The following is a 27,332-nucleotide window of genomic DNA, read 5'->3' as shown; positions in this document are numbered from 1 at the left end:
ATAATATCTTAAAAAATACATATTATTAGGTACTTTTTCTTGAGAGCATTGCTTCTTCATGCATCTGGTTCAAGTAATACTTTCAATAATAAAACTGAATGATGATTCAAAAAATGAATGATGAAATGGAATGAAACTCTCTGTCCATGTAGTAAAAAGAAAATCCACTGCTAGTACTGTCATTGGTTGATACCCATTTTAGATATTTTACATGTGCCAATCTAATATTAAATAATTAATTTCTTCATAAGAAAACTGGGTTTAAATAGAGGAGGAGGTCAGTTTGATAGAGCAAAAAATGATTTCTTTTTAAACACTCTACCTGATATTCTATTTTGAGCAATAGTTTATAACATTGATTCTGTGGTACTATAAAATGTCGGATACCTTCAAAATCATAGTAAATTATGATACTATGTATGTCAAGTGAATTGTGTTATACTTATTTGAAATTCAGAACATATAACTTATCAGTTCACCTGTCACATTAAAAATTGTGCTCAACTTTCAGACTTAGTCTGCAGGTCAGGCATAGTAAGTGAAAATGGCCACTCTGACTCTCACCCTCCTAAATTGTAAGATGGTAACTATTCTTTGTTCCCAGTTTAAAACAAAATACTCTAAAGCCCTAAGAAAGAATGACCTAAAGTGTACCATGATGAAAATGTAGACAGTTACCTACTCTAAAGAAAATGGTGACAAGCTGCTGGTCGTCCTATATGTCATTCTCTTCCCTCATCATGGGGCCAACCCTCTGTGATGCGGAGTTTATAATATATTTTCCCAGAAAAATCATGTTAAATTATAGATGGGTATATTTGAAATAGCACTTTATTTATTTATTTATTTATTTATTTATTTATTTATTTATTTTTGAAATAGTACTTTTAACATTCATATCTCAGTAACTCCATTAGGTTTTTATGATCTGGTCTAGACTTCCGCCATCATTTAAAGCATTCTTTATGGAGGTATGGGGACATTCACTTATCAGGCCATAGTTAATCAAGCTAATGAATTGTATTAAAAAGTAAAGGATGAGAAAATCAAGAACACTGCTATTAGAACTTTGTAAGTCTTTAAATTACTCTTGGCTCATATGATTTAATATGAACAGCTAACTTGAATATAAGAACAAGTTGTTTCAATGTTAAAGAGCTAATACAATTTTCTTGACATTGGCAGAATGCCTGAAAAGTGGGAGAATTTTTTATCAGAAAATCTATAGCTCATTTTGCCCACCGTTAAAGTGAAAACCCAGTACTTATTTTTATATATACTTATGAACCTCTTCAAAATTAAATAAAGTTAAATCCAATAATTTGCTTCTAAAGAATTTTTCTGAGGAAATCATCAAAATGTACAGAAAAATTTATGCACTAGAAGTTAATAAATATAATTATTATTGTAATACAAAGAATTAGAAAGCACCACTGTGGAGATTGGTGAAATAAATTCTGGAAAATCCATATGATTAAAGACTGTAGAGCTAAAGTTTGTATTTGTAAAATAAGTAAACCACATGGGAAAATATTGAACATAAACTAAAAAAAGGTTAAAAAACAACTGGTGTGGGCCCAATTTTGCAAAATAAAAGAAAAAACAAAACGAATATTTGTATATATACATATATTCACACAGTAGAAACATTGGAATGATACTCTGTAAGAGTAAAATGGTAACAGATCTCTGGTTGGTGAGATTACTATTTATATTACTTTTTATCCTTTGCTAAATCATCTAAATTTTCAATCTAAAAACTTAAATACAAGGTTAGAAAATTTCTTTTTCTTGAAACAGAAGGGTTATTTTACTAGAGGCTATCACAGATAGATTTATAATTGTTCTCGAAATTACTTCTGACTAGAACTTAATCCAGCTTATCTCTGTTTTTTTTCTGATTATCAAAAGTGTCAAAAAAAAAAGTGTCATTGTGGACACTTGGCTTTCTCAGTTGATGGAACATGTGACTCTTGATCTCAGGGTTGTAAGTTCGAGCCCTACGTTGGGTGTAAAAATTACTTAAAAATAAAATCTTTTTTTTAAAAAAGTCTCATTGTGAATTATAACCATAATTCTGTTAAACTATCAACACTTTTGATAAGTTTACTGGTGATAATCATCTTGCTATAATGACTAGGGATAATATTGAGGGATATTGAACCATTAAGATGGTAACAAATGAAAATCTGTCCATCTTTTTAATAGAAAATGAAGACTAGAATATACAACTCCCATAGAAATTGTACAATTTTATTTGAAAGTAGAGAGATTAGAATCAACAATTCTTATGAACTCTCAGATATTACAGTCCTTTAACTTGTTAATATATTTTTTTTTTTGTTTTAAACTGCTGAAATACATATTCCAGTAAGATCTAAAACATATACTTAGGAAAATTTGTTTAATTCCAGAGATTCTTTGAAAACCTTAACCCCATGGGAAATGCTTCTGAAAAGGAGTTTACAGATTATTTGTTCAACAAGTCACTAGAAATTGAGCCCCGAAACTGCAAACAGCCACCTCGATTTGTAAGTTCAGTACAATTTTGGAAAAATTGTGTGTTAAAACAATATTATCTTCATTGTTTAATAACGTATTACTATTAAAATTCTGATTTATTCAAATAACTTTTTCAGTCCTTTGTTTTGCAGTACTATACTATTTCTAAAGTGGTAGGTACTATAGGAAGCAATGTTAGCTTTTTGATAAAATCTGGATTAACCTTTATCTTAGTAGGATTTATTTATCTGTCAGCTTTTAAGCCTTCCTGGTATAAGAGGGAATGTTCTCAGAAAATGAGAGCTGTAAATGACCAGGGAATGGAATAGGAAATGAAAAGACCAGGAAAAGGAGTAAGCAAGTGTATGTATCATGGTTCTTCTGGCCTGGCCTATCATTAGAGCGCCATAGTCTGTGGTTGCCACTAGAATGAACTTCACACTAAAATTTGCTGCTACAGGTCCTAGTTATTCTTGGGTTTCCAGTGGCAACAGAAGTAGTAGAAGACCAATTCTAAGTAGTTGAACAGAAAGCAAGATGTGGAAGGAATGAAAAACACCTATAAAGATGCCTGGGTGGCTCAGGTGGTTAAGCGTCTGCCTCAGCTCATGAGGGTCATGATCCCAGGGTCCTGGGATTGAGTTCTGTATCAGGCTCCCTGCTGAGGAGGAGGGAGTCTGCTTCTCCCTTTGCCCTTCCCCTCTGCTCATGATCTCTCACACTCTCTGTCTCTCAAATAAATAATAAAAAATAATAAAACCTTTAAAAATACTTACAACATACCTACATTGGGCCAAGCAGTAAGCTGGATAGTTTCATGTTATCTCCACAAGAGTTGTATGATATAGATCTTATTCTCATTTTACAAACATAGAAACTGAGGCTCGAAGTTATTAAATAAATTTTTTAAGGCTGCGAAGCTAGATATCAGCACACTTGAGATTTTAACTCAAGTTATCTAAATCTGAGTCCATGTTTTTTCATTAGGTTACTACTGTGAGAGTTTAAAAAGGGGGGTGGAGGGTGAGAGACCATTTTCTCCAAAAACTTGAAAGTGCTGTTAATGGAGGTTGGTCATTTACTGTTAGAAAGAAAAAAAATGCTCTTTTTTTTTTTTTTTTTTTTTCCTGATGCACCTAACATATATTGCATGTATTATGTCTACAGTAAATACATGTAAAATTGATATCAATGATTTGAAGAAATTTAGGTTTAAGTGTTTGGGGAGGAACAAGTTTTCACACAGAGTTTCAAGAATTTTATTTCTGCAGAATGAAAAGAGGTTTACTTGTATTCAGGTCCCTCTTAAAATTAAGCCAATCAAATCCCCAAGTATTCTACTAGAATATTACAGGCTGTTTTGCAGATTGGGATTTTATTGTACTCTTTTAACAATATGCTAAGAATTAATAAGGTAGAGTTAAGCCACAAAAATAAAGTATGTGCACATTAGTAATGGTAGTTATGTTTGCTTTTCCTAGCCTAGGAAATCAACTTTCTCTTTAAAATCTCCTGGAATACGGCCGAATACAGGCCGACATGGCTCTACCTCAGGCACTTTACGAGGTCATCCAATGCCGTTAGAAAGAGAACCATATAAAATAAGCTTTAGTCGGATTGCTGAAACTGATCTTGAATCAACTGTGTCAGCACCAACCTCTCCAAATACACCATCTACTCCACCAGTATCTGCTTCTTCAGACCTTAGTGTGTTTTTAGATGTGGATCTCAACAGTTCCTGTGGTATGTATTTGATGTAAATCATTTACGATGTAAACCATAAAAAGAGGAATGTTATGTTTCAGATAATTCTTCTCATCATTTTGATTAGGGAACCATAGAATCCTTTGCACACTATGCTAGTGTGGAAAGTGGCATTTAAATGTGAAAATAATAATTAACACAGGGGACTAAAGCATCATTTATGCATTGTTTATGCATAGTATTTTCTAATTCATTAAACAAAGATATATTTAGTACCTTTTGGGCCCCACTACAGCTCCATAGGGAGCGATAGAGAATAAGAGAACACACAGATAAGTTTTATGAAGGAAACTTAAAAAAAACTGTGATAGGGAACTACTTATGCTAAGAAAGGAAAAACATGCCAGCTACAAAGGCAACATTCCAGGTTCATTTCTTTTAAGACTAACATGTCAATAGAGGATAAAATTCTGTACTCTTTGTGTTATTATATTTGTTATTTTATGCAAAAATATTTTAAAAATAAAACCATACATATTACCTTTCTTTTCAAATTAATTTTTCTCATTCCAATAGGCAGCAATAGCATCTTTGCTCCAGTCCTCTTGCCGCATTCAAGTAAGTAAGGATTTGAATTGATTCTAATGAAACCAAACAAGTTGTTTAAATTTGGACATGAGTATTTGGGTTTTAGCAACATTAAAATATTTTTTAAATGAATGAAATTCTTATAAATAAGTTATTTGCTTACAATTGGGTACTATTTAAACTTTACAATAGTTCATTTTCATCATTTTACAACCTACCTATGGTTTAGGAGTTGTGTGACCTTAACAAATTATTTAGCACCTCCAACTCAGTTAAGGATCAAATGAGATAACGATGTAGAGCCCCTAGCATATTACTTGGCACAGAATGAACAGTGACTTCATACCAGTTGCCTCTCTTCTTTCCCATCCCAACTCATTTTCCCAGGTGGATAATATACTTAAGTGTTTATGAGATTCCCAGACAAGCCCTTAATCACTTGTTTTTTCATATGATCTTATTTAATTAAGGCAGTTACTTTAAGTAAAACACTATTCTGCCATTCTCAGTTATTTCATAATTTATGACATAAATGCTATCACCTTTCTTTCTATGGGCATTTGTTTAAAACAACCCAAGGAGGACAGAGTAGTTTCAGGAATAATTCTCCCGATCTGGAGGACTTCTGCTTCTATCATACTAAAATGTATATAATTTAGTAGCAAGAAGGTCCCTTTCTTATGAGAAAAGTAAGGTTAGTCTTTTAAATGTTTATAATCTTACATTTTAATTTTTAAATTTTTATCAAAATGATATATGTATACAGTTTAAAAGGCAAATAGTGCTAAACATTGAAAATGAAATTAATAGCAGTTCACTACCCTGTGGCACCCCACTTCTTTTCTTGTTCTCCAGCGACACTTTCACATTAAATGGTGTTTTCATATTTTTCTTTTTTGAATCATTAGTTTTAGATATTTTGTCATGATTTCCTATTACAATAGATGAGAATTTTGCCCTTTATTCTGGCTAATATACTTGTCACATTTGGGGGAAAATACTATTCACTATTAAATCAGGAAGTGAATACTACAATTATGCTTCCTTTCTTGTATAGCTCTGTTTCACAAAGTTAATGATAAATTCATTAATGCTTGGGGTTTTTTTTGTTTGTTGATTGGTTTTTTAAACATCTATTGCTCAGTCTTCTCATACCCTTTCTCAGCACAGTTTTCCATAAGGCAGACCACCAAGAACAGTTGTCAGGATTTTCGTTTTGCCGTTTAACTTGGAAACCTCCTTCCTGGTGCCCTTTTGTTCTGCTCCAGTTTGGACTGGTTACTTTCTTGGCCTCTCACCCAGCTGCCATCCTAGAACTTTCTTTTGTTGTCATCCTAGAAATTCCTTCACATTACTCCTGCTCTCATTCCATTGGTCAAAACTTAACTACAAAGGATACTAAGAGATGTCTGAGCTAGGCAGCCTTTTGTCTTGCTAACATACATGGGATCCTATTAATAAAAGGAAGAAAAGGAAAGGTACACTGGGAGATAGAAGTTTCTGCCACAATATATCCAAGAAACTTTTAGAATCTTCTCTCTATTCTTGATGATCTGTACATTCACAGTGATCTGCTTTAATATGGGTCATTTTTTTTCTTTAATTCTGCTGTCTACTTATTAAGCCCTTTAAATTTAGAGATTCACGTCTTTAATTTCTAGAAAGTGATCCTTAAATTGTTTTGTGTATAATTTCCCCCCCAAACGTGTTCTCTGACTCCATTTTTGGAGCTCCTTTTTTATATTTTACATCCTAGATTGAACCTCCAATTTTCATGTCTTTTATCTCTTCTTCTCCATCTCTTTGTTTTCTTGTTCTGTTTTCTGCAAGATTTGCTCACTTCATCTTCCAACTGTTCTGGGGTTTTTTTTGTTTGTTTGTTTGTTTTGTTTTGTTTTTTTATCTATCATGATTTTGAATTTCCAAGAAATTCTCTCTAGTTACCTCTGTTCATGCCATTTTTTATATTATCCTGTTATTCTGGTTTCATGGATTCACTGTCTTATCTTCCATAGGATATTATGATGTTTTGAAAAAGATTTATTTCTGGTATTATTTCCTTTCTGAGTTTCATCTATTAGTTTAGTCTCTTGTCTTTCATATCGGAGGCTTTCCTTTCTTGTGTGGTATCCTTACCTTTCCACATTTTAGAGCATTTTAGAGGGAGGCAGTATAAACTGATAGGAAATGGTATATATATATCCATGGGCAGAGCTTGTTGACTTGTAGGTTTCACTGTAGAGTAATATAGTGATGAGAAGTTTTTTACTTGGGAAATCTCCAAATATCAAAATCTGTGAGGCCTCTTTTCTAGGACTGTTTAATTTTTCCAAGGAAAGATCTGTTGAATCTTCTGTCTAGGGGGTCTGAACATTTAGTGTGATAATCTGTGCTTTCAGCACAGTCTAGTGGCCCCAGTCTGATGTTTAGATTTACCAGAAAATAACCACCCCCCAGTCTCCGACAGAGTTTTAATTGCTCATTATATAGATTTAATCAAGTCTTCTGTTTTCATACTCATGTCTTCCATTATACCAAATGCTATAACTCCTAATCCCCCCTTCATTCTATGGGGACACATTAAGTGCTGTTTGTCAATATCACTATATAAACATTTGGGTTTCATCCTTCTCCATTTGTTTCCTTCATATACACTGTAGTCTACCTTTATGTATTGAAGCTTCAGGATTCAGATCTTTCCTGGCTTCACTGAAGTTTGTATGTTTCTTATTTTCCTTGTTCTGTTTTTTGTTGTTGTTGTTGTTTTTTACTATGGCAATAGTAAAAAATGGAAATGAATTTACTATGTTTTGTCTAGTGCTGCTCTAACAAAGTACCACAGACTGAGCGGCTTAAAAGAGCACAGTTCTGGAGACCATAAATCCCAAAATCAAGGTATTGGCAGGGCCTTGCTCCCTCTTGAAGCATGTAAGAGAGAATCTTTCTTTGCCTCTTCTAGCTTCTGGCCATTGCTGACAGTCCTCGACATCCTTTAGGTACGTATTTCAGTCTCTACCTCTGTTGTCAGATGGCCGTCTTTTCCCTGTGTTTCTTTGTCCCTTCTCCTCTCCCTCTAAAGACATCAATCATACGGGACTATGGTCCACTTTCATCCTAACTTGATTACATATCTATAAAGACCCTATTTCTAAATAAGGGTCACATTCACAGTCCCTGGGGGTTAGCCCTTCAGAATATCTTTTGGGGGGACACAATGATAACACCAAGCAATTTTAGACCCAGGAGTTCTAGACATTATTTTAGATGGTAGTAAAATATGTTTTCCATATGGTAAAGAAAAGTTCATTTTGAAATGTAATGGAAAATGTTGAGAGTAACTGCATAAAATTCTGACTTTCCTAAATCCTGAAAGAAAGAACATAGTATGTATGAAAACTGCTCACATACAATGGGAAAAACACCAAGACTCCATTAACAATGGACATTGATAGACAGTTCACATCAAAGTATGAGCAAGCCTATGTTAAAAGTTATTCTCATACATTACTTATCCCTTGTAAATTAGTATATTAGTATGACCCTTTTGGAAGGAAATTTGTAAACGTGTCAAACCATAAAAATATTCATACCCTTTGGACTTATTCAGTAAGAAATTGAATATTTGCATTGTACCAGCTACCTTCCTAGGTACTATAGATTCGGTGGCAAACAAAAAAGACAAGTTTCTGCCTTCATTTATACAAAATACCAATTTGGGGAAGAAGTCATATACATGAAGATCACATTGTTCATCCCACACTCTTGGTTTTCTTAAGTGTACTTTCAGCTCCCTAGTCTCTCTTGCCTATTTCTCTTTATATCCCAATCTATAAAGATTGGAAGGCTGCAAGATTCAGTCCCTGGACCCCTTCTCATTCACTCAGTTGGCCCATTCAGTCTTATATCATCTATATAATAATTCCCCAATTTTTTTTCTCTACATAGAACCTCTCTCTTCACCTTTGACTTGTATGCTCAGTGACCTATTCAACATCTCCATTTAGATACCTAATAAGAATCTCAAACTTAACCTCTCCAAAACTGAACTTGTTTTCATTCCCTCCAAAGTTGTTCTTCCTACTGCCTCCTGATCCCAGTTCTAAACTGTATCTAATTGCTTAGGCTAAAAATATTAGAGTTATATTTTATTTCTCTCTTTTTCTCATACTCCATATGTGATTCATCAACAAATCTTGTTGACCCTCAAAATACATTCAGAATCTATTTTTCACCATCTCCATTGCTATCACCTTGAGATCCAAACCACCATAATCTCTTAAGTGGTTTATTATAGTAGCATCCTAACTTCCCACCTTCCCCACAGTCTGTTTTCCACATAGCGATTTAGCGCCTGCCTTCGGCCCAGGGCATGATCCTGGAGACCCGGGATTGAGTCCCACGTCGGGCTCCCTGCATGGAGCCTGCTTCTCCCTCTGCCTGTGTCTCTGCCTCTCTCTCTCTCTCTCTCTCTCTCTCTGTGTGTGTCTCTCTCATGAATAAATAAATAAAATCTTTTTAAAAAATAAAAACAAAAAAATAAATAAAGGGCCCAGAAGGTTCTGTGTATTTTAGCCTCTATTGATGTCAGACTTTATCATCTACTGTTCTCTCCCATTACTTATTCTGCTCCAGCTACTCTGCCTCCTGCACACAGTAGACACATTACCACATCAAAACTTCTGCTTTTGTCATTCCTTCTGCTTGGAATGTTTTTCACCTATTTGGCCTCATTGTAGGCTCCCTTGCCTAGTATCACTTAAGGGAGGTCTCTCCTAGTCACCTTATTTAAAATCTCCTATCTATTCCTATCCACCTTCCCTACCTAATATTCTAATTTATAGCCATAATACTTTTACTTAATTATCAAATCCATTCTCTCTCCCCAACCTAGAATATAAGCTCCATAAGGACATGAATTTTTGGCTGTTGTTTTTAACTACTATATTGCTATAGTGTTTAGAATAGCACGTGACACTGTGGCAAGTATGCAGTATTTGTTGAATAAATGGATGGACGGATGTCAAAAAATTAGAAGTAACTTACATAGCTAACTAATATTACAGAAATCACTTAATAAATTATTCTACATTTATTAGTTTGGAACACTGAAGCTATTTAAAGTGCACACAAAAATTCATCTTGTAGATAAGTGCTCTTGATAGAAAATAAAATTGTGTGAACACTTTATCAAGGGTTATTGAGTGCCTGCTATGGAGAGATATAACATAGCGGTCAAGTGGTCTGACTGTAGAGTTAGACCCATAATCAAAAACTCTTACAGCTTTTCCATCATCATTCAGATATTTTCTGCTTCCATGAGTGTGTATTTCTGTAAGGGAAGAGAAAACCCATCTAAGTCTGACTTAAACAATAAGAAAGCATTCTAACTCACATAATTGGAAGTCTAGAGGAAGACTGCTTTAAGACTTGTTGAGTCAGGGGCACCTGGGTGGCTCAGTGGTTGAGCATCGGCCTTTGGCTCAGGTCATGATCCTGGGATCAAATCCCGCATTAGGCTCTCTGCAGGAAGCCTGCTTCTACCTCTGCCTATGTCTCTGCCTTTCTCTGTGTGTCTCTCATGAATAAATAAATAAAATATCTAAAAAATTAAAAGGAAATAAAGACTTGTTGAGTCAGTGGCTCAACGATGTTATCAGAGACCAGGTCTCTTTTCAACTCGTTATTTTGTCCAAATTATCAACTGTACGTAAGACTGTTTTCCGTCAAGGTCTTATAAGTGGTGGCAGGAACAATAATGGTCATGTGCTTCTTTGTTCAGTCAGGTAAGAAGTAAAGAGAGAAGCATAGAGACAGTCTGGCGGAATGCTTTTCCAGAAGGACAGTGGACTTTTTTTTAGTAGCTGCTAGCAAATCTTTCACATTTCACTAGTCTGAACTAGGTCACATGCCTACAGCTAAATCAGTCACTCTGGCTAAAGGAATGGATTACTTTGATTGACTTGGTCTAATTAGGCCCCATCTCTGGAGCTATGAGATAAGGTCAGCTTTCTCGAAGCACAGGGCTGTATACATGAAAAGGAAGGTATATAAAAATCTGATCATGTTAAGGTGAAGAATGAGGCCAATGCCCATTTCTTTTTTTTTTTTTTCTTTTTTGCTTTATAAAAAGCATTTATTATTAGGGCAGCTGGCTGACTTGGTGGTTAGAGCATGCATCTCTTGATCTTAGGGTCATGAGTTCAAGCCCCATGTTGGGCATAGAGCTTACTTTAAAAAAATAAATATATTTTTTTGAGATTTTATTTATTTATTCATGAGTGACACAGAGGCAGAGATAAAGGCAGAGGGAGAAGCAGGCTTCCTGTGGGGAGCCCCACACAGGGCTTGATCCAGGGACCCCAGGATCACACCCTGAGCCAAAGTCAGATGCTTAACCACTGAGCCACCCAGGTGTCCCCAATAAATAAATTTAAAAAAATACTTATATTGAAGTCTAGTTGACATACAATATTATATTAGTTTTAGATGTACAACATTGTGATTTGACAGTTCTCTACATTACTCAATGTTTACCATAAGCATAGTCACCATGTCACCATATATTATTTACAATATTATTGACTATATTCCCTATGCTGTACTTTTTATTTCTCTAATTACTTATTTTATAACTGGAAGTTTGTGCCTCTTAATTTCCTTTACCTATTTGCCCATCCCTTTATCCTCCTCTGCTCTGACAGCCACCAGTTTGTTATCTGTATTTATGAGTCTGTTTCTTTTGTTTTACTTTGTTTTTCAGCATTCACATGTAAGTGAAATCAGATGGTATTTGTATTTTTCTGTCTGATTTATATCACTCAGCCTAGTACCCATCCATATAGTTGCAAGTGGCAAGGTGTCATTTTTTTGTGTGTGTGGCTGAATAATCCAGTGTGTGTGCGTGTGTGTGTGCACGCGCACGCACACACACACCATAATATCTTCTTTATCCATCTATTGGTGGACATTTGGGTTGCTTACATCTCTTGGCTATTGTAAATCATGTAGTGAACATAGGAGTACATACATCTTTTCAATTAGTGTTTAACTTTTCTTTGGGTAAGTAGTAGTGGAATTACTAGATCATATGGTATTTCTCTTTTTGATTTTTTTGAGGAGTCTCCATATTGTTTTCCACAGTGGGTACACCAGTTTACATTTCCACCAGCAGTGCTGAGGGTTCTCTATTCTCTACCATCCTCACCAGCACTTGCTATTTCTCTGATTGAAGTTGGGTGCACTGGGCCAAATTGGCCAACTAAACCACATGGGACAGATTCACTATCACCAGGAGTGGTTTGCTTCCAAAGACAGGGCAAAAGATGCTGGTCAGACAAAAGGGCTATATCTACAACAGATGGTTCTCTGCTTAACCTCCCACACCATCTGCCAACACCCTATAGGAATCCTTTTTCTACTTTTGATGCCCTGAGCTAACAGGACCCATATGGTGACTGCAGAGTGACATGAACAGGACAGCAGTTTTTTACATGGAGGAATGAGATTGGCTGCTTTACTTGGATATCACATAAGGCGTTCATACTCAGCGTGTTTAGAATTAAACTCATCAACTTTCCCAACTAGTTTCTTTGAACCCAGTCTTATTATAATGATAAACAAGACATGGTTACTGTTGTTACAAGTTACATGGTTACAAGTGTTGGTCAACAAATAAAGTTGGTCCATTAACTACAGGTATTTTTTTTTTATCATATGAAACAAAAATAAATGAAAATAATTCTTATTCTGTGTCTGTTTGGCAGAGAATTTACCCCTGAATACTATATTATTTTGTAAATTCTCTGTAACGTGGTTATATAACATGTCCTTTATTATTGCAAAACTTGCAAAGAGAAAGGGTTATTTGATACAGCCCTACCTTTTGGTCTCCTATTTAAAAGTTTTATTACCTGTGTAGAAATGTATCTGATACTAGCTGCCTCAAAAACCCAAGGTCTCTGATTATGTATGATCTTTCTCTGGAAGTTATTACAGTTTATACAAATATGTTTTGTCTGTTTTAGACTTAAAAAGGTTTTTCAGAGAGCAGAATCTCATTATTAATCTTATTTAAGTTGCATGTTTTCATATAGCTATAGTATGTGCCATATGCCAAGCAATACCACTGTACTAGTGCTTAGGGATACAAAAATAAATACACATTGCCCTCAAAAAGCTTACAGTTTAATGAAGAGTATAGGTAAACCAACAGTTAACTGTAATACAGTCTGACATTTGCTATAGCAGAAGTGATCACAGATTGAAATTAAGTCTTGTCTCATGATTGCACTGTGAATTGTGGCTAAACTAATCTTTTTTACCCCCAGAGTCTTTCTTCAGTTCATGTGGTAGTTTACATAAACTAAGTGAAGAGCCACTGATTCCTCCTCCTCTTCCTCCTCGAAAAAAGTTTGATCATGATGCTTCAAATTCCAAGGTAGTCAATAAGACTTAGGTTTGCCTTAACTTATTCAACTTACTCAAAGCTGTGAATCTTCAAAATAGTTCTTGTTCTTATAAAAAGTCTGTCAATTATAATTGGCTACCCTTTAGGGTTTTTAAACACTTCAGTTGTTATATTTGAAAAAATACTTGAAATAATCACTTAATTCTCGTTGATTTTTTTTTTTTTTTTCAACAAAGGTTGGGCAGACTTTCACAGATCCTCAGAAGTATGTTTACTTTCTGGTAGAAATGGAAAAAAACTTTAATAGTCAAAGCATTCTTCAAACTTTAAACCAGATTCTCAAACAGAATCACCTGGGAGGCTTGTTAAAACCCTATTGCCAAGTTTCAGATTCAGTAGGTCTAGGGTGGGACCCAGGAATTCGCTTTTTTTTAACAAGTTCCCTACTGGTACTGATGCTGCTAGTTACTGGATCACACTTTGAGAATCATCCCAGTAAGCCTCCCTGGGGAAAGTAAAAGTAGAAGACCAGAAAGCAGAAGCTGGACATTGAGTCCCCTTGACATCATGTACTTTAATGTCTACAAAGTTATGTATTCCTTTCACTCACTTGCCTGTTATAATTAAAATGCATAAATTTTTGAAAGGTGTATAAATCAAGATACCCTGAGGCTTTTTGTTCTAAAATTTCAAGTAAAACATCTCATATATAAAAATATTAAACTGGGCCCCAAATTAAACTGGGAGCATTTTACTCAGAAATCTGGCTTAAGTCAGATTAACCTATTTGGAGCTTCTGGATTTAACTGAACACATAAGAATTTTTCATTCTTAAAAAAAAAAAAGAATTTTTCATTGTTTTAAAACTTAACAGATTTTTCAGGAGAATGGAAATATAATTTAATTTTTTTTTTTTTGAGGGAAATATGAAATCTGATGATGACCCCCCTGCTATTCCACCAAGACAACCTCCTCCTCCAAAGGTAAAACCTAGAGTTCCTGCTCCTACTGGTGCATTTGATGGGCCTCTGCATAGTCCACCTCCACCGCCACCAAGAGATCCTCTTCCTGATACCCCTCCGCCAGTTCCCCTTCGTCCTCCAGAACACTTTATAAACTGTCCATTTAATCTTCAGCCACCTCCACTAGGACATCTGCACAGAGATCCAGACTGGTTCAGAGACGTTAGTACCTGCCCAAATTCGCCAAATACTCCTCCCAGCACGCCCTCTCCAAGAGTACCACGTCGATGCTACCTGCTCAGTTCTAGTCACAACAACCTTGCTCATCCTCAAGCTCCCCCTGTGCCACCGAGGCAGAACTCAAGCCCGCACCTACCAAAACTGCCACCAAAGACTTATAAACGGGAGCTTTCACACCCCCCGTCATACAGACTGCCTTTACTAGAAAATGCAGAAACTCCTCAATGACCTTAGCCATATGTAGTCATTGACACTGGAATGGTATTTGTAAAGGGTTTTTTTTTTTTTAATTTATTCAAAAAAGGCATAGTATTTTAGTACTTTTTACGAATAATGCTCTTACAAAAATGCTACTGATCAAATAAGCTTTTAAAAATTGGAAAAATAAAAATACAGAAGTCCTTTATCATTATCCTCAGGTGATCAGTAGCATTGCCTTGTCTTGGATCCTCAGTGCTGCCAAAAGGCCAGTATAAAGAATTTATATTTGCACTGTAGACTCTGCTAAAATATGGTTTAAAGTAACATTGATTGCACTGAAAGGGGATAGTGCATTTGTGGAATTTTTCAAATTTGAGTAATAGATGCCTTTTTAAGGCAGTGAATTTACACAAATATAGGGGGTGTACAGTATTACTGATTTTTAAAACTCTTTGACCATCTTCTAGTTTTTACATTTAGGGGAATTGTGAAAAACACCCACTGTTCTTAAACTTTAATGCCATGTCTTAAATGCCAGAATTTGCTGCTGAAGACAAAAATGAAAAATATAATGAAAATAATAGATGCACTGTTTATTATTTTGTCAAAATGTATACAGAGACTACCTAACCCAATCATGGAGGGAAAAAGGGCATGTATCTCATTCAGATGTGCCTTTTGTTTTTGGAGACTATGGTGTCTTTAGCTAATGAGTTGCCTATTGTTTTGGAAAACAAAGTTAATTAATATGCCAAGTATGTACAGTTTTGTTTATATTGTATATTTAAAGAATGCTAATAACTTACTATATAAATTTAAGTGACTCGAGGCCTATAATACAATCTGCTACTTTACTAATTCAGAAATTCAGAGGAAAATTTCTTATGGCATAGGAACCAACTGCCTTGCCCTCAAATCCTAGTAACCTTCTCTATAAATCTCATGTTAACTACAATTTTTTTAAATACTTTTTTTTTAGATTGGTAACATTTAAACCAGCAAACATACTTAAAGCTTTATTAAACTTTTTATTCAGAGAAGTAAAACTTTTATTTGCCATTTGGACTCCTGAGTTCAAAGTGATGAAAAAGCGTGTTTTGCTGATAGTGCTGTAGCAGCAGTTGTAAAATAGCCAAAAGCCACGTTGTTGTTTATTTACTGGTCTGTGGCCTTTTAACTGTGCTTTGTATCAGAGTTCTTAACAAGATTAATAAATCACCCCAGTCTTAATTTTTAAAATACGTGTTTTCATTATAAGTAACAAGGGGAGAGCTTGTTGAGTTCTGTGGAAATACATAGACATGTCCACATTATTGTCATTATTTTGGGCAATTTAAATTACATAATCCCAAAGAATTTAAATGATGTAAATTTTAGAAGGATAACTTTGCCCTGTTAAAACGCGATCAGCAAACTTCCAGCAACCATTTTTATGCATTCAGATGAAAATCAGGAGCATGCTAGGAAACTTGATGAGAGAGGATTGTTGCTTCTCGGTAGGATCTTGGAAACTGCCTGGATTTAAAGCCCAATAACTACCGTATGAATTAGTCTCCAGGTAAACACACTCTTGAGTTTGCCTTTGGCTTTTAAAGAGCAGATTACAATATCAGCTTTGTCTGGAAAAGTGATTTAAGCTGCCTGCTTGTTAGGCCACACTTGTAATTTAGAGGCGTGAGGCGGACCTACACTCTGGGGAAGCGGGCGGCTAGGCCCTCGACCACGCCCAGGTAATGCTGCCTTCCCAGCTTTGTGCCTTTGCGCACGCGTCATGGCGCCAACTTCGCCACTAGGAGGCGCCGGGCCCTGTCCAGGCCCGCGGTGGGGAGGCGCGTGTGGGTGTGACGTCACTGCGCACGCTGCATCTTGTTGCCGGGCAGCGATGGCGGCTACCGTGGAGTCCTCCGTGGAGGACCCGCTGCGGAACTTTGTTCGAGTTTTGGAAAAGCGAGATGGCACGGTGTTACGACTGCAGCAATATGGCTCCGGCGGCGTGGGCTGCGTTGTTTGGGACGCTGCCATCGTTCTTTCTAAGTACCTGGAAACGCCCGGGTTTTCCGGCGATGGGCCCCACGCTCTGAGCCGGCGGTCGGTGCTGGAGCTGGGCTCGGGCACCGGGGCCGTGGGGCTCATGGCTGCTACTCTCGGGTAAGAGCTGGCGGGAGGGGGTGCCGCTTTGTTTGGGAAACCAGGATTCCTGCTTTACCATGCTTGTGCCTACACTTCAGTCGACGTTATTTTATAGGGCCGATGTGGTGGTCACAGATCTGGAGGAATTGCAAGACTTGCTGAAGATGAATATTAATATGAACAAGCATCTTGTCACTGGTTCTGTTCAAGCCAAGGTACTGAAATGGTTTGTATGGCCTTTCAGCTTGTTTTAAGATAACGATTTGTGGTTTGCTTTAAATTGCGTTTCGCTAAAAGCATAGTTAATACAAAGGGGACTTTCCAGAACTTTTTTTATAAAACAATAAATTATTAAAGCAACAGTTAAAATATTTGTTGGCATTTTCAAGGGGGGAAGAAATAGAAGACTTTCCTTCTCCGCCAGACTACATACTGATGGCCGACTGCATATACTACGAAGAGGTAAGTAGTCATTATCTTTACAAGTTGTATTATAATTCGTGGATTCCATAGTGCACATTTCTTCCCACTTTAACATCACTGAATGCAGGATAGTTTTCCTATAATTGATGACACAGTAAGGAACATAAAGTTTACCAGGAACAACTACATACACTCAGGTTAAACATATAGACCTGTGAAACATGTTGACAGAAGTGTTGCCTGCATTTTTAGCATTTTACTAAAGGCTTCTGTAAAAATCTTCTTTTAAAGGTTTTGTCATTTGGATCTGTTATGAAAAGCTAAGGTTTTTTTAAGCTCTTCTTGGTGAAGGTGTTAACCATGACATTGAAAATTAAGTTTCGTCGTAAAGAATTCATTGCTCTATGGCAAGATTGATTCAGAATGATACTTTTTAAAATATCAGTTTGTGTATATTGTGGGCATCACTCATTTTTAAAATAAAACATTGAACTAACATGTTCAAGTTAGGGTTAGATTCACTTTTGTATGGTAAAGTACGGTAAAATCCCAAGTTAAAATAGATTAAATAAAATTAATTTTTTAAGAGTGAAGATAATTCTATTTGTTTTCCCCTGGGAATACCAAAATGTAGTCACCTGGAAACAAATCGATACAATGGTTAATTAGTTAAGAGTACCAATCATTAGTTACAGAGCTTTAAGCACATGTACTTTGTTGATTGATTCAAAAATAGATAAAATGGAGGGGAGTTATAGTTACCCTCCATTTCCCCTACCCCCTTTTTATAGTAAAAATATAAATTTCTAAAAATCCTAAGTAAAAGTGATATTCCTTTTTGAACAGTCTTTGGAGCCGTTGTTGAAAACTCTAAAAGATCTTAGTGGATTTGAGACTTGTATTATATGTTGTTATGAACAACGAACAATGGGAAAAAATCCAGAAATTGAGAAAAAATATTTTGAGGTAAGTACTAGATCTGTTTTGTAGTGCTAACCCTTCAGCGAGGCTTTATATGACTATGTGCTCAAGTATGTTATGGTAATTTTGAGTGGAGAACACATTCTGCTTGCTTAAATCCAAGGAGAAAATCCTTTATTGCCCAGCATTCTATTAAGCTCCCCCATCCTGCCCCCCCACCAACCTTTTTCATCTTTTCTGATCCTTTCTTTTTTCTTTTCTAATTAGTTGATATAGTATCTACAGAACAATTTAAAATGATAATGGTGACACCCTTGTGCTTTCTGGGAAAGTGTTCAGTGGGTTATTTTTTCTTTTTTAAAGATTTTATTTATTCATGAGAGACACAGAGAGAGAGGCAGAGACATAGGCAGAGGGAGAAGCAGGCTCCCTGTGGGGAGCCTGATTCGAGACTCAGACTCAATGCCAGGACCCCAGGGTCATGACGGGAGCCAAAGGCAAATGCTCAACCACTGAGCCACCCAGGCATCCTTCAGTGTTTCTTTATTAAACGTGATGCTGGCTTTTGGGAACTTACTAATGACGTGTGTATTACTTTTGGAAAGTACATCATAGAAACATATGTGATTATGTTTTTACTTTCTGGTTTTGGGATGGGGTGTTTTTGTGTTTTTTGTTTTTGTTTTTTTTTTAAATAAAGACTCACAGGAAGTTGCAAATTAGTATATAGAGCCCCATGTTTCTTTCATCCATCTTCCCCCAGTGGTCATCTAAAACCCTTTTGATGGCAAAAATCCATCATAATACGAGTGATTCCTCTTGAGGGTATATCTATACAGCTCTGCAATTTATCCACTGAAAAGACTACTTTGCTTGAATAAGAATGCAAATACCTGACTCTGCCTCAGATATGTGCTAAAATGGTTTTTAATTTTCATGTTTTTCTTAAAAGTAAAGAATGTTAATGAACTTTTGAGACTATAATTGAAAATTCTATATTGTTAAACAGTTTATATTGAGTCAGAACACATGTAAAATGCATATATATCAAGTGCTTGACTCGATTTTTCATATGTATACACCCAAGTAACCACCCTCCATAAATAGAACATTTTTCAGGACGTCAGAAGGCTCCCATGTGCCCTTTTCCAGTCAGTACTCCTCCAAAGTTGACTGTTGTTCTGACTTCTGTCCCACAGGAAACTTCCTATTCTTGAATTTGAAGTATATCTCTTTTAAATTTATAGCTCCTACAGCTAGACTTTGACTTTGAAAAAATTCCTTTGGAGAAACACGATGAAGAATATCGAAGCGAGGATATTCATATTTTATACATCAGAAAGAAAAAATCGGTAAATACATTCCCAGCTCTTTATCCTCTGAGATTTCATTAGCTGGGCATTGTCTCTGGGCTAATGTGTGGAGTATTGTGTTGATTTTTATGTAGGGAAACATTTGATGACTCACCAGAGTCAGGTACTCTGAGCGTTCGATCACTTAATCTATCTGGTCTTGTATTCTTCCTCTAAAATAAACCAGGCTTCTTTAATAAAGATCCCCTTCCCATCTGCAAATAATAGAGCTTTATGATGGGCATTACCTTGGGCAAATAACTTAGCTATTTTACATTTCTGATAATCTCAGAGATTTAAAAATGCCAGTTCTGACTTTTGTGAACTTTGTCCAACCATTCAATTTTTTTAAATAAAGTATATTAAGGTAGATCTGTCCAGTAAATAAAAATGCACTCAGTTACACAGAGCTTATGTATGTCCCGCTTTTTTGTTGCTTGCTTTATTACCTGTTACAATAATTATATTCTATGTAAGTTGCCTCTGTATGCCTTGAGTTTGCACCTGTAGAAAGGAAGAATTATATCTCATCCATTATGTAACACCTTTTTTATATGTGACTACTATAAGACAAGGACATGATCTAATTTATGAATCAAGGATGCTAAATTTAGTAAGTCACATTTGTTACTATTTATCTTTGTTTTGATTGAATTTATTCGTGATGACGTTTTTTGATTATGTGAGTTCTAGCCAAAAGCAAATTACTTATAATTTGAGGGATCAAGGCTAGATGTTAAAACTATGAGGAAAGTGAGGTGGTGAGATTAGCAATTCAGATCTACTAACTTTCATTTAGCATGGTGCTAGACATACAAAGATAAATTTTAAAAATGTTTTATGCCTTAAGGAATCTGGTTTTAGTTCAAACTGCTGGGTAGTTTTAAAAGTAGAATTTTTCATGAGGCATAAAGATTTTGTGTCTCCTAAAATGTAAAGGCTTTTTTCTTTTTCAAAGAATCACTTCTTTTTTTAAAAATTGATAAACACTTTTAAAATGTACAATTCAGTGGTTTTAATATATTCACAGTGTTGCACAACCATCACCACTTTTTAATTCTAAATATTTTTTATCACCCCAAAAAGAAACCCTATACTCATTAGCAGTCACTTCCTGGTCCTGCCTCCCCATAGCCTGTGGCAGCCACCCATCTGTTCTTTGTGAAGTTGCCTGTTCTGAACATTTCTTAGAAGTGGAATCACACATTATGTGGCTTCCTGTATCTGGCTTCTTACAGTCAGCACTGTGTTTTTAAGGTTTATCCATGTTGTAGCACACATCATAAGCACTTAACTCCTTTTTATAGTTTTTTAAGTAAAATACAGTTTTAATATTTTTTTTGATATACTACACCTTATCCATCCATTCATCAGTCAATGGACATTTCAGTGGTTTTTCACTTTTTGGCGATAATGAATAATACTGCTATGAATTTTTGTGTGACTTGTATTTTCAGATCTCTTGGGTATATACCTAGAGTAGAAATACTAGGTCATATGGAAACTGTTTAACTTCAGGGAATTTGTCAAACTCTAATTCATAGCTGCTGTACCATTTTTACATTCTCACCAGCAACAGCTGAAGGTTCTAATTTCTTCACGGCTTCACAACGCTTGTCATTATCTATCTTTTTGATTATAGCCATCTCAGTAGATGTGAAGTAGTATTTCATTATGGTTTTTATTTTCATTTCTCAAGTGATTAATGTTCAATATCTTTTCATGTATTTATTGGCAATTTGTGTATCTTTATAGAAATACTTTGCCTGTTTTTTTTTGTTGTTTTTTAAAAATTTTTTTACTTTGCCTGTTTTTAAATTGGGTTGTCTTCTTACTCAACTCTGTTGAGTTATAACAATTCTTTATATATTCTGGATACTAGACCCTTACCAGATACGTAACTTCCAAATACTTTGTCCCATTCTGTGGTTTATCTTTTATTCTTTTTTTTTTCTTGATAGTATGTCCTTTGAAGCACAAAGCTTTTTAATTTTGATGATGTCTAGTGTATCTGATTTGTCTTTGGTTGCTTTGCTTTAGGTATCAGCAAAAAAACCATCTCTAAAAGTTATGTACAGTTACTCATTTGTATTGCATTTAGCCATTATTAGGCATATTACTTAGTAGCAAGTACCCAGTAAATTCTTAATTTTTTCCTAAGAAATCAATCTTTAAAGGTTCCATTTTTTTTTTCTTATAGAAATCTCCATCATGAAATCTTTAGCCATCTTACCCAAGCCTCTAACAACCTGGGTAAGCTAAAGATGTGAATGGAGCATATGAATACAGCATGGGAAGATTGTGTTCACAGATTTTTCCAGCATGTCCATAGAGATTCAATATATAACTGACAACCACCATGGGCTGCCTGCAATTTGAAAAATGATTACTGACTGCCTGCCTGCCAGTGGGCTTGAAATCCAACTTAGTTTACTTTTAGCTTAGCATCAAGTTCCACTTAAAAGAACATTGTTTATCAGTCACTCCTCAAATGAAAATAAGTGTTGAGGTTTGCCAAAAGCCTGCCAAAAATAAACAGTGAAGTGGCATGGTTGACTTGGCGTTATTTTCAGAAAACTAGAGATAAATTGGTCCAGTTTCTAAAGAGACATCTATGTAATTCTGTTTAAGTTGCAACTAGTAAAATTTAGTTGTCTATAAGATCGATAAATCTAAAGTTTGGTTTTTATTTTAATTATGCAGTGGTTTTTGTCATATGTATCTTCTACTCTATTGCTATTATTAAGATAGCTTTTGTATTTAAATGTTCTTTTACTTTAAAAAAAAGAAAACCTGAATATACTGTTTTGTATACTTACATTAGCCAAAGTTTTATTCTTTTCCTCCACCATTCTTGTCTATGTGAGTCAGATAGTAAATTATATTGTAATGAGTTGTAGGAATGAAAGTAAGAAATCAGGAGGGAGGAAGAGATATCTTTATAAACTTTTTTATTGGAGAATGGAACAATAATAAAAAGTCCAGTTTTAGGCTTGTGCACCTATATGGCTCTTGCACTTTTCTTCATGTATATCTTCCAGGAAAATGGCTGAAATCACTGGCGTTGTTCACATGAAACAAAGATTTTAAAATAACTACAAATGTATTGCTGTATACATTTACCAAGTGATAATTGATTCTGTGTATTTTCTGTTTTATGTCATGATAATCAGTTGCTCGCAGACTGGTCTATTAAGACTTCAGTCATACCAATTATGAAGAGTAATACTAACTGAATAGAATTCTGGTACTTGTGGCATTGGTGCTAGGTGGCACATTTTATGTATTAAAATAAACATTGTTTCTGAGATCCTGTGATTTTGTGAATGTTTCAGAAATAGCTTTGAAGAAAATGAACATCTAAAGCAGGCTTTCCAGAAAAAGCAAAAGCAGCCCTATTTAGAGAAATTGAAGATCCAAGTCAGAAGAACCATTCTTTCCTTCAGGCTTTCTTCAGTCTTTAAAGTTTGTTTTGCTGTTCTTTTGGAAAGTACGTTGTTCATGCTGCCCTTAGCATTTCATTAAGCTGTTTGCCAAACAGTATAAACTAAATATACGATTCTTTGTTAGTTACAGATAGCATCAGTTAATTACTAGTTAAGTCTTGGCACAAATGACTACTTTCTAGCCTGTTCCATAATGCTGTGGAACTTAAAAAAATAAGTCTGACATTGACCAGCTAAGTAGTCCACCCAAATGCTCAGATCCCTGTTCACCCTCCTCCTCTTTTTACTGTACTTCTAATATTCAGTACCTCTGGGTCTTCCGCCTGAAGTGCCCCATGACATTCCCATATGAAAGCCTAGCTCCTTTTTCTTTACATAGGTGTGCCGTACACTCCAAAATCCTCTGGAGGAGTGGGGTTGAGATCAGTCTCTAGAGCTTTGCCAGAATTACCCTATACTTGTGTGTGCTTCCCTTCCCTGTCTATTCCCACTCTCTTACTTGATTTATCACCTCCTTAATATGTCACTTGCATACATTCATCGCCATCTGTTCTGGAGAAATGACCTAAGCTACTGACTAGATTTAAGTAATTTGTAACATTAAATCATGGGATTTTTTTTTTTTCCTATTCTGGAATAAGGCCAAAGCAGAGATTAAAAATTACCAAGTCTCAAATTAGAAAAAGCTACCAAGTCTCCACATTGTGAGATCAGAGAACCACTTATAGTTAGGATCAGTGAGCACTGTGGGGCTTACTGAAGGCTGCCAGTTGAAGCAACATGCCCTATCATGAACCACCATTTCACAGACAGCCAAAGAGGTCTGGGAGAGGTCTCTTTGGAGGAGTACAGTGCTGAGGAATGGGAGGTAGGTAGTCCTTTGGGCTCTTATGAGGGAGGGAACAGGGGGCATCTGCACTCAGAAACAGAAGGGAGGTGTGAAAGAACAATTCAAGATTTGGATTCTTCTAAGAAGGGGAACCCAATATTTCCTCCACCTAGTTGGATTTTTTTTTTTTTCGAAAATTTTATTTATCCCTGAGAGACACAGAAAGAGAGGTATAGGCAGAGGGAGAAGTAGGCTCCCTGCGGGGAGCCTGATGCAGCACTCAATCCCAGGGTGTCCTGGGATCATGACCTGAGCTGAAGGCAGATACTCAACCAGTGAGCCACCCAGGTGTCCCTCCACCTAGTTGGATGTACCCAGCAGAATAGCATATCTGTGTTTTTATTTCAGAGCATGGGAATGAAATTGGGAGAGGTGGGGACTGTCACCCAGAGAGAGAAAGATGGGTCCTGCCAGCCAGAGTATTGACACAGGAGTTGAAGGTCAGAGGACTCGGGCAGCAATATGGGGAAATTCAAAGGCAGGTGCAGTAGATGAGGGAGGTGTGACACCACAGACAGGATCAACCAAAAAACAGCCAGCTCCAATCTCAAGGGATTGCCAGGGCTTGGGGCAGGTTGGGGTACAGCTCAGGAATGAACTTCTAGGCCTCTAGGTGAGGTGGGGGTTGCCACTGTGCATCACAAAACCCATAGACCAGTTACCAGAATGCTGTTATAGCTGATTAGGGAGCCCCCATTGTAAGGCAGTGTTTCTCAAACTAGGCTGCACATGGAATCACCTGGAAAATTAAAAGCAAACAAAAGCCATGTTCAGGTCCCAATTCAATTAAGAGGCACAGAATTTTTGTTAAAGGGATCCAGGTGGTTTGACTGTTTAGCCTAAATTGAGAACTGCTTTGTTAAGGAAACCTCTTCTAGCACCTACTTCCCAAGGAGAAGAGAGCAAAGGGAGGAGAAATAAACCATCCATGATTACAGTAGGCCTATACTGCGTAAGGAAGGAAAGAGCTTTGAATCCAATGAGGAATCCCATGAAACAGGTTTTAAAATAAGACTGAGGTTGAGAAATTGACTGTTCACCTGAATATTTAGAGAACCTGGCCAGAAAGTTAAAGGTGATGCAACTCAAGAGGAAAGCGGAGTCCAGTAGCTGGAAAAATGAAATTATTACAAGTTAGTCTCCAATGACTTGAGTCTCCCCTGTATACCAGTTACAACTAAAGATCTTTGAGATTGCATAACTTGGAATCTCAGTTCATAACCAAGGGTCTGTGAATCTTAACGTTTCATGAACTTGAGAGTGAAGTTAGGTTATTTTTGCTTATTTTAAGAAGTATTAATCCAGGGATCCCTGGGTGGCTCAGCAGTTTAGCACAGCCTTTGGCCCAGGGCGTGATCTTGGAGTCCCGGGATCAAGTCCCACATCAGGCTCCCTGCATGGAGCCTACTTCTCCCTCTGCCTGTGTCTCTGCCTCTCTGTGTCTCTCATGAATAAATAAATAAAATCTTAAAAAAAAAAGAAGTATTAATCCAGATTGTTAGTGGGGTTTTTACAAGGCTACCTTTTTCTTGAAAGTTTCCTTGTTAAATGATGCCAAATGCAATATTAACTCAGACTGTAAATACTGTATTAATTTAAAGAAGTGTCGGTTATAGAAATAGGACTGTTCTAAAGTTTCCCTGTAGATGGCATTGCTTGACTTTGTCTTTAGACGTTTGATAAAAAGGAAGTTGTTAAAATAGAGTATTTTGAAATGGAATCACACTTGCATTAGATTTTAAAGAATCAAACTACTTATGAGCTGCTTTTGAGTATAACGTGGTCATCTTAGTGTGTTTGTGCTGCTAGAGCAAAGTATAAACTGGGTGGCTTATAAACCACAGAATTCTATTTCTCAGAGTTCTGGAGGCTGGGAAGTTCCAGCAAAATCTAGGCTCCAACTTTCTCATAGGTAGCTGTCTTCTCACTGTAGAAGAGCAAAGGATTGCCGTGGGGTCTCTTTCATAGGGCACTGATCCTATTTATGAGAGTTTCACTCCCATGACCTACTCATCTCTCAAATGCCCACCTCCAAATACTGTCACACTGGGGGAATAGATTTAGCATGAGATTTTTGGCAGGGTGGTGGCAGGGAGTGGACACACAAGCATTCACATCATAACAATAGTATAGGTAAAGCTGAAGTTTTTTCTTATAAAATTGTATTTGATTTATCTTTATGTCCATTGCATTCTGATATGCCTTTTGAATATCTGATTATTCATAAAGCTACAGAAATTGCAATTCATAAACCATTTCTCTGCTATCGATGTCTTCTGAGAAAGACATTTAAGAGGCTAAATTAGTTGGTCAGGTTCTGAAAATGAAAGTACCTTTTATATAATGTATGGTTTTATGTTTGAGGCGCTCGAAACTTCTAATTAATTTTAAGTAGTTTTTCAAACCAGTGTACCTTCCTTACAGAGTAATAAGTAGCTTTTACGTGAAAAAACTGAAGCTCTGTCTTTGCCTTTTCCACAGTCCTGTAGGCTTGGGCTATCTATTTGACTTTTTGTCTTTTTCCTCAAGGAACATCAGGATTTGAAAGAGCTTTTGATTCATTGATAATAGAGACTTTCAAGCTAATACAGAAAAAAAAAACTGTGGCAACAAAATTTTACTGAAAATTAGTCAAGTAATGGAGAAGCAAAGCTTTCACTTTACATAATTTTGAGTAAGAAAGCAGTGAATTCTCAAACCGTGTATACTTGTTGGGTTAAAACTGTTACATATGTGGGGTCATTTAAGATACTGTCTTAGGTTCTTAAGTATTGGTTGGCGTTTTGTGAAGATCTAGTGAGTCATCAATTGTGAGATAGATTTTATATAATTTCCCTGTTAATAACAAGATAATTTTCAAATAATATACTTTAAAATGTATTAGAGCAAATTATCTCCATGATAATTTTTTCTCATGTGCATTCTAAAAAACGTGTCAGAGCATAAAGACCAAATTATCTGGGCTTGAATTCCAGTTCTGCCATTTACTAGCTGTGTGACCTTGAGAAAGTTATTTAAACTGTTTGTGTCTGTTTTCTCATATGTAAGGTGAGGGTCATAATAATACCTACATAGTAATTTGCCACAGGAATTAAATCCATTTAATATATGTAATACGCTTAGGTACCTGGCACATATTAAGTGTTCAGTAAATGTGATTATAGTAGAGGTGTAATTACTATACAAATAGGGACTAGGAAAATGTATGTAATATAAATCAATTTTTATCTATATTGCAGTGCAAAATCTGGGCATCTTTTTGAGAGTATAGGACCCATGTAAATATCACTCCCCCATCATGATGGGAATGGCACCTGGAGTAGAAGAAGGATGAGAACGCTGTTCTACACCCCTGTTATTTGAACAAGTAAGCAATTTAAGAAAGTGGAAGAAAATGGGGTGACAGAAAAATATTTGCCCCTCTTTTTTATGGTTTTAAGTAAGTGCCATGGCCATTTAAAAGCCAATTGAAACAGGAGACTCATTTCTAAATACAGGAGCCTGGGTTTGCTGGCTGGTGCTCCAGGATTAACATTCCACCTCCCTGGACCTTGAGCCAGATCTTCC

General features: G+C 36.0%; 2 protein-coding genes and 1 long non-coding RNA gene across 17 annotated transcripts in view; 2 read left to right on the top strand and 1 right to left on the bottom strand.

Annotated features, from left to right (window-relative positions):
* The window catches only part of LOC144320556 (uncharacterized), a 56,369-nt gene extending 50,242 nt beyond the window's left edge, over positions 1–6,127 (bottom strand). For both annotated transcript variants that reach the window (XR_013386189.1, XR_013386188.1), the window contains exons 1-2: positions 5,950–6,127; positions 4,748–4,847 (exon numbers count right to left, since the gene is read on the bottom strand). This is a non-coding gene — a long non-coding RNA (uncharacterized LOC144320556). The remainder of the gene's footprint in view (positions 1–4,747; positions 4,848–5,949) is intronic.
* Positions 1–15,843, top strand: part of SOS2 (SOS Ras/Rho guanine nucleotide exchange factor 2) — an 80,717-nt gene extending 64,874 nt beyond the window's left edge. For 2 of the 3 annotated variants that reach the window (XM_077909226.1, XM_077909225.1), the window contains 5 exons: positions 2,415–2,531; positions 3,984–4,245; positions 4,783–4,824; positions 13,122–13,231; positions 14,122–15,843. In XM_077909226.1, coding sequence (XP_077765352.1) covers positions 2,415–2,531; positions 3,984–4,245; positions 4,783–4,824; positions 13,122–13,231; positions 14,122–14,631 — 1,041 coding nt within the window. In that variant the 3' untranslated portion in view covers positions 14,632–15,843. Of the gene's footprint in view, positions 1–2,414; positions 2,532–3,983; positions 4,246–4,782; positions 4,825–7,753; positions 7,791–13,121; positions 13,233–14,121 lie in introns of those variants that run through there. The other variant, XM_077909228.1, reaches the window with a different exon arrangement.
* Positions 15,844–16,390: 547 nt separating this feature from the next.
* VCPKMT (valosin containing protein lysine methyltransferase) overlaps positions 16,391–27,332 on the top strand; it is a 44,528-nt gene continuing 33,586 nt past the window's right edge. For 9 of the 12 annotated variants that reach the window (XR_013386183.1, XR_013386182.1, XR_013386181.1 and 6 more), the window contains exons 1-6: positions 16,418–16,752; positions 16,850–16,960; positions 17,124–17,196; positions 18,004–18,123; positions 19,326–19,430; positions 27,005–27,132. Coding sequence is in view for 1 of the 12 variants with exons in the window: in XM_077909229.1 (XP_077765355.1) it covers positions 16,487–16,752; positions 16,850–16,960; positions 17,124–17,196; positions 18,004–18,123; positions 19,326–19,430; positions 21,631–21,645 (690 nt within the window). In the remaining 11 variants the exon portion in view is untranslated. Of the gene's footprint in view, positions 16,753–16,849; positions 16,961–17,123; positions 17,197–18,003; positions 18,124–19,325; positions 19,431–21,630; positions 22,741–22,765; positions 22,921–27,004; positions 27,133–27,332 lie in introns of those variants that run through there. The other 3 variants (XR_013386184.1, XM_077909229.1, XR_013386185.1) reach the window with 3 other exon arrangements.

This window comes from Canis aureus, chromosome 9 (genome assembly GCF_053574225.1).
Source record: "Canis aureus isolate CA01 chromosome 9, VMU_Caureus_v.1.0, whole genome shotgun sequence".
Classification (NCBI taxonomy): domain Eukaryota; kingdom Metazoa; phylum Chordata; class Mammalia; order Carnivora; family Canidae; genus Canis; species Canis aureus.
Note: the sequence above shows the minus strand (reverse complement) of the source record. Positions and strands in the feature narration are given on the sequence as shown.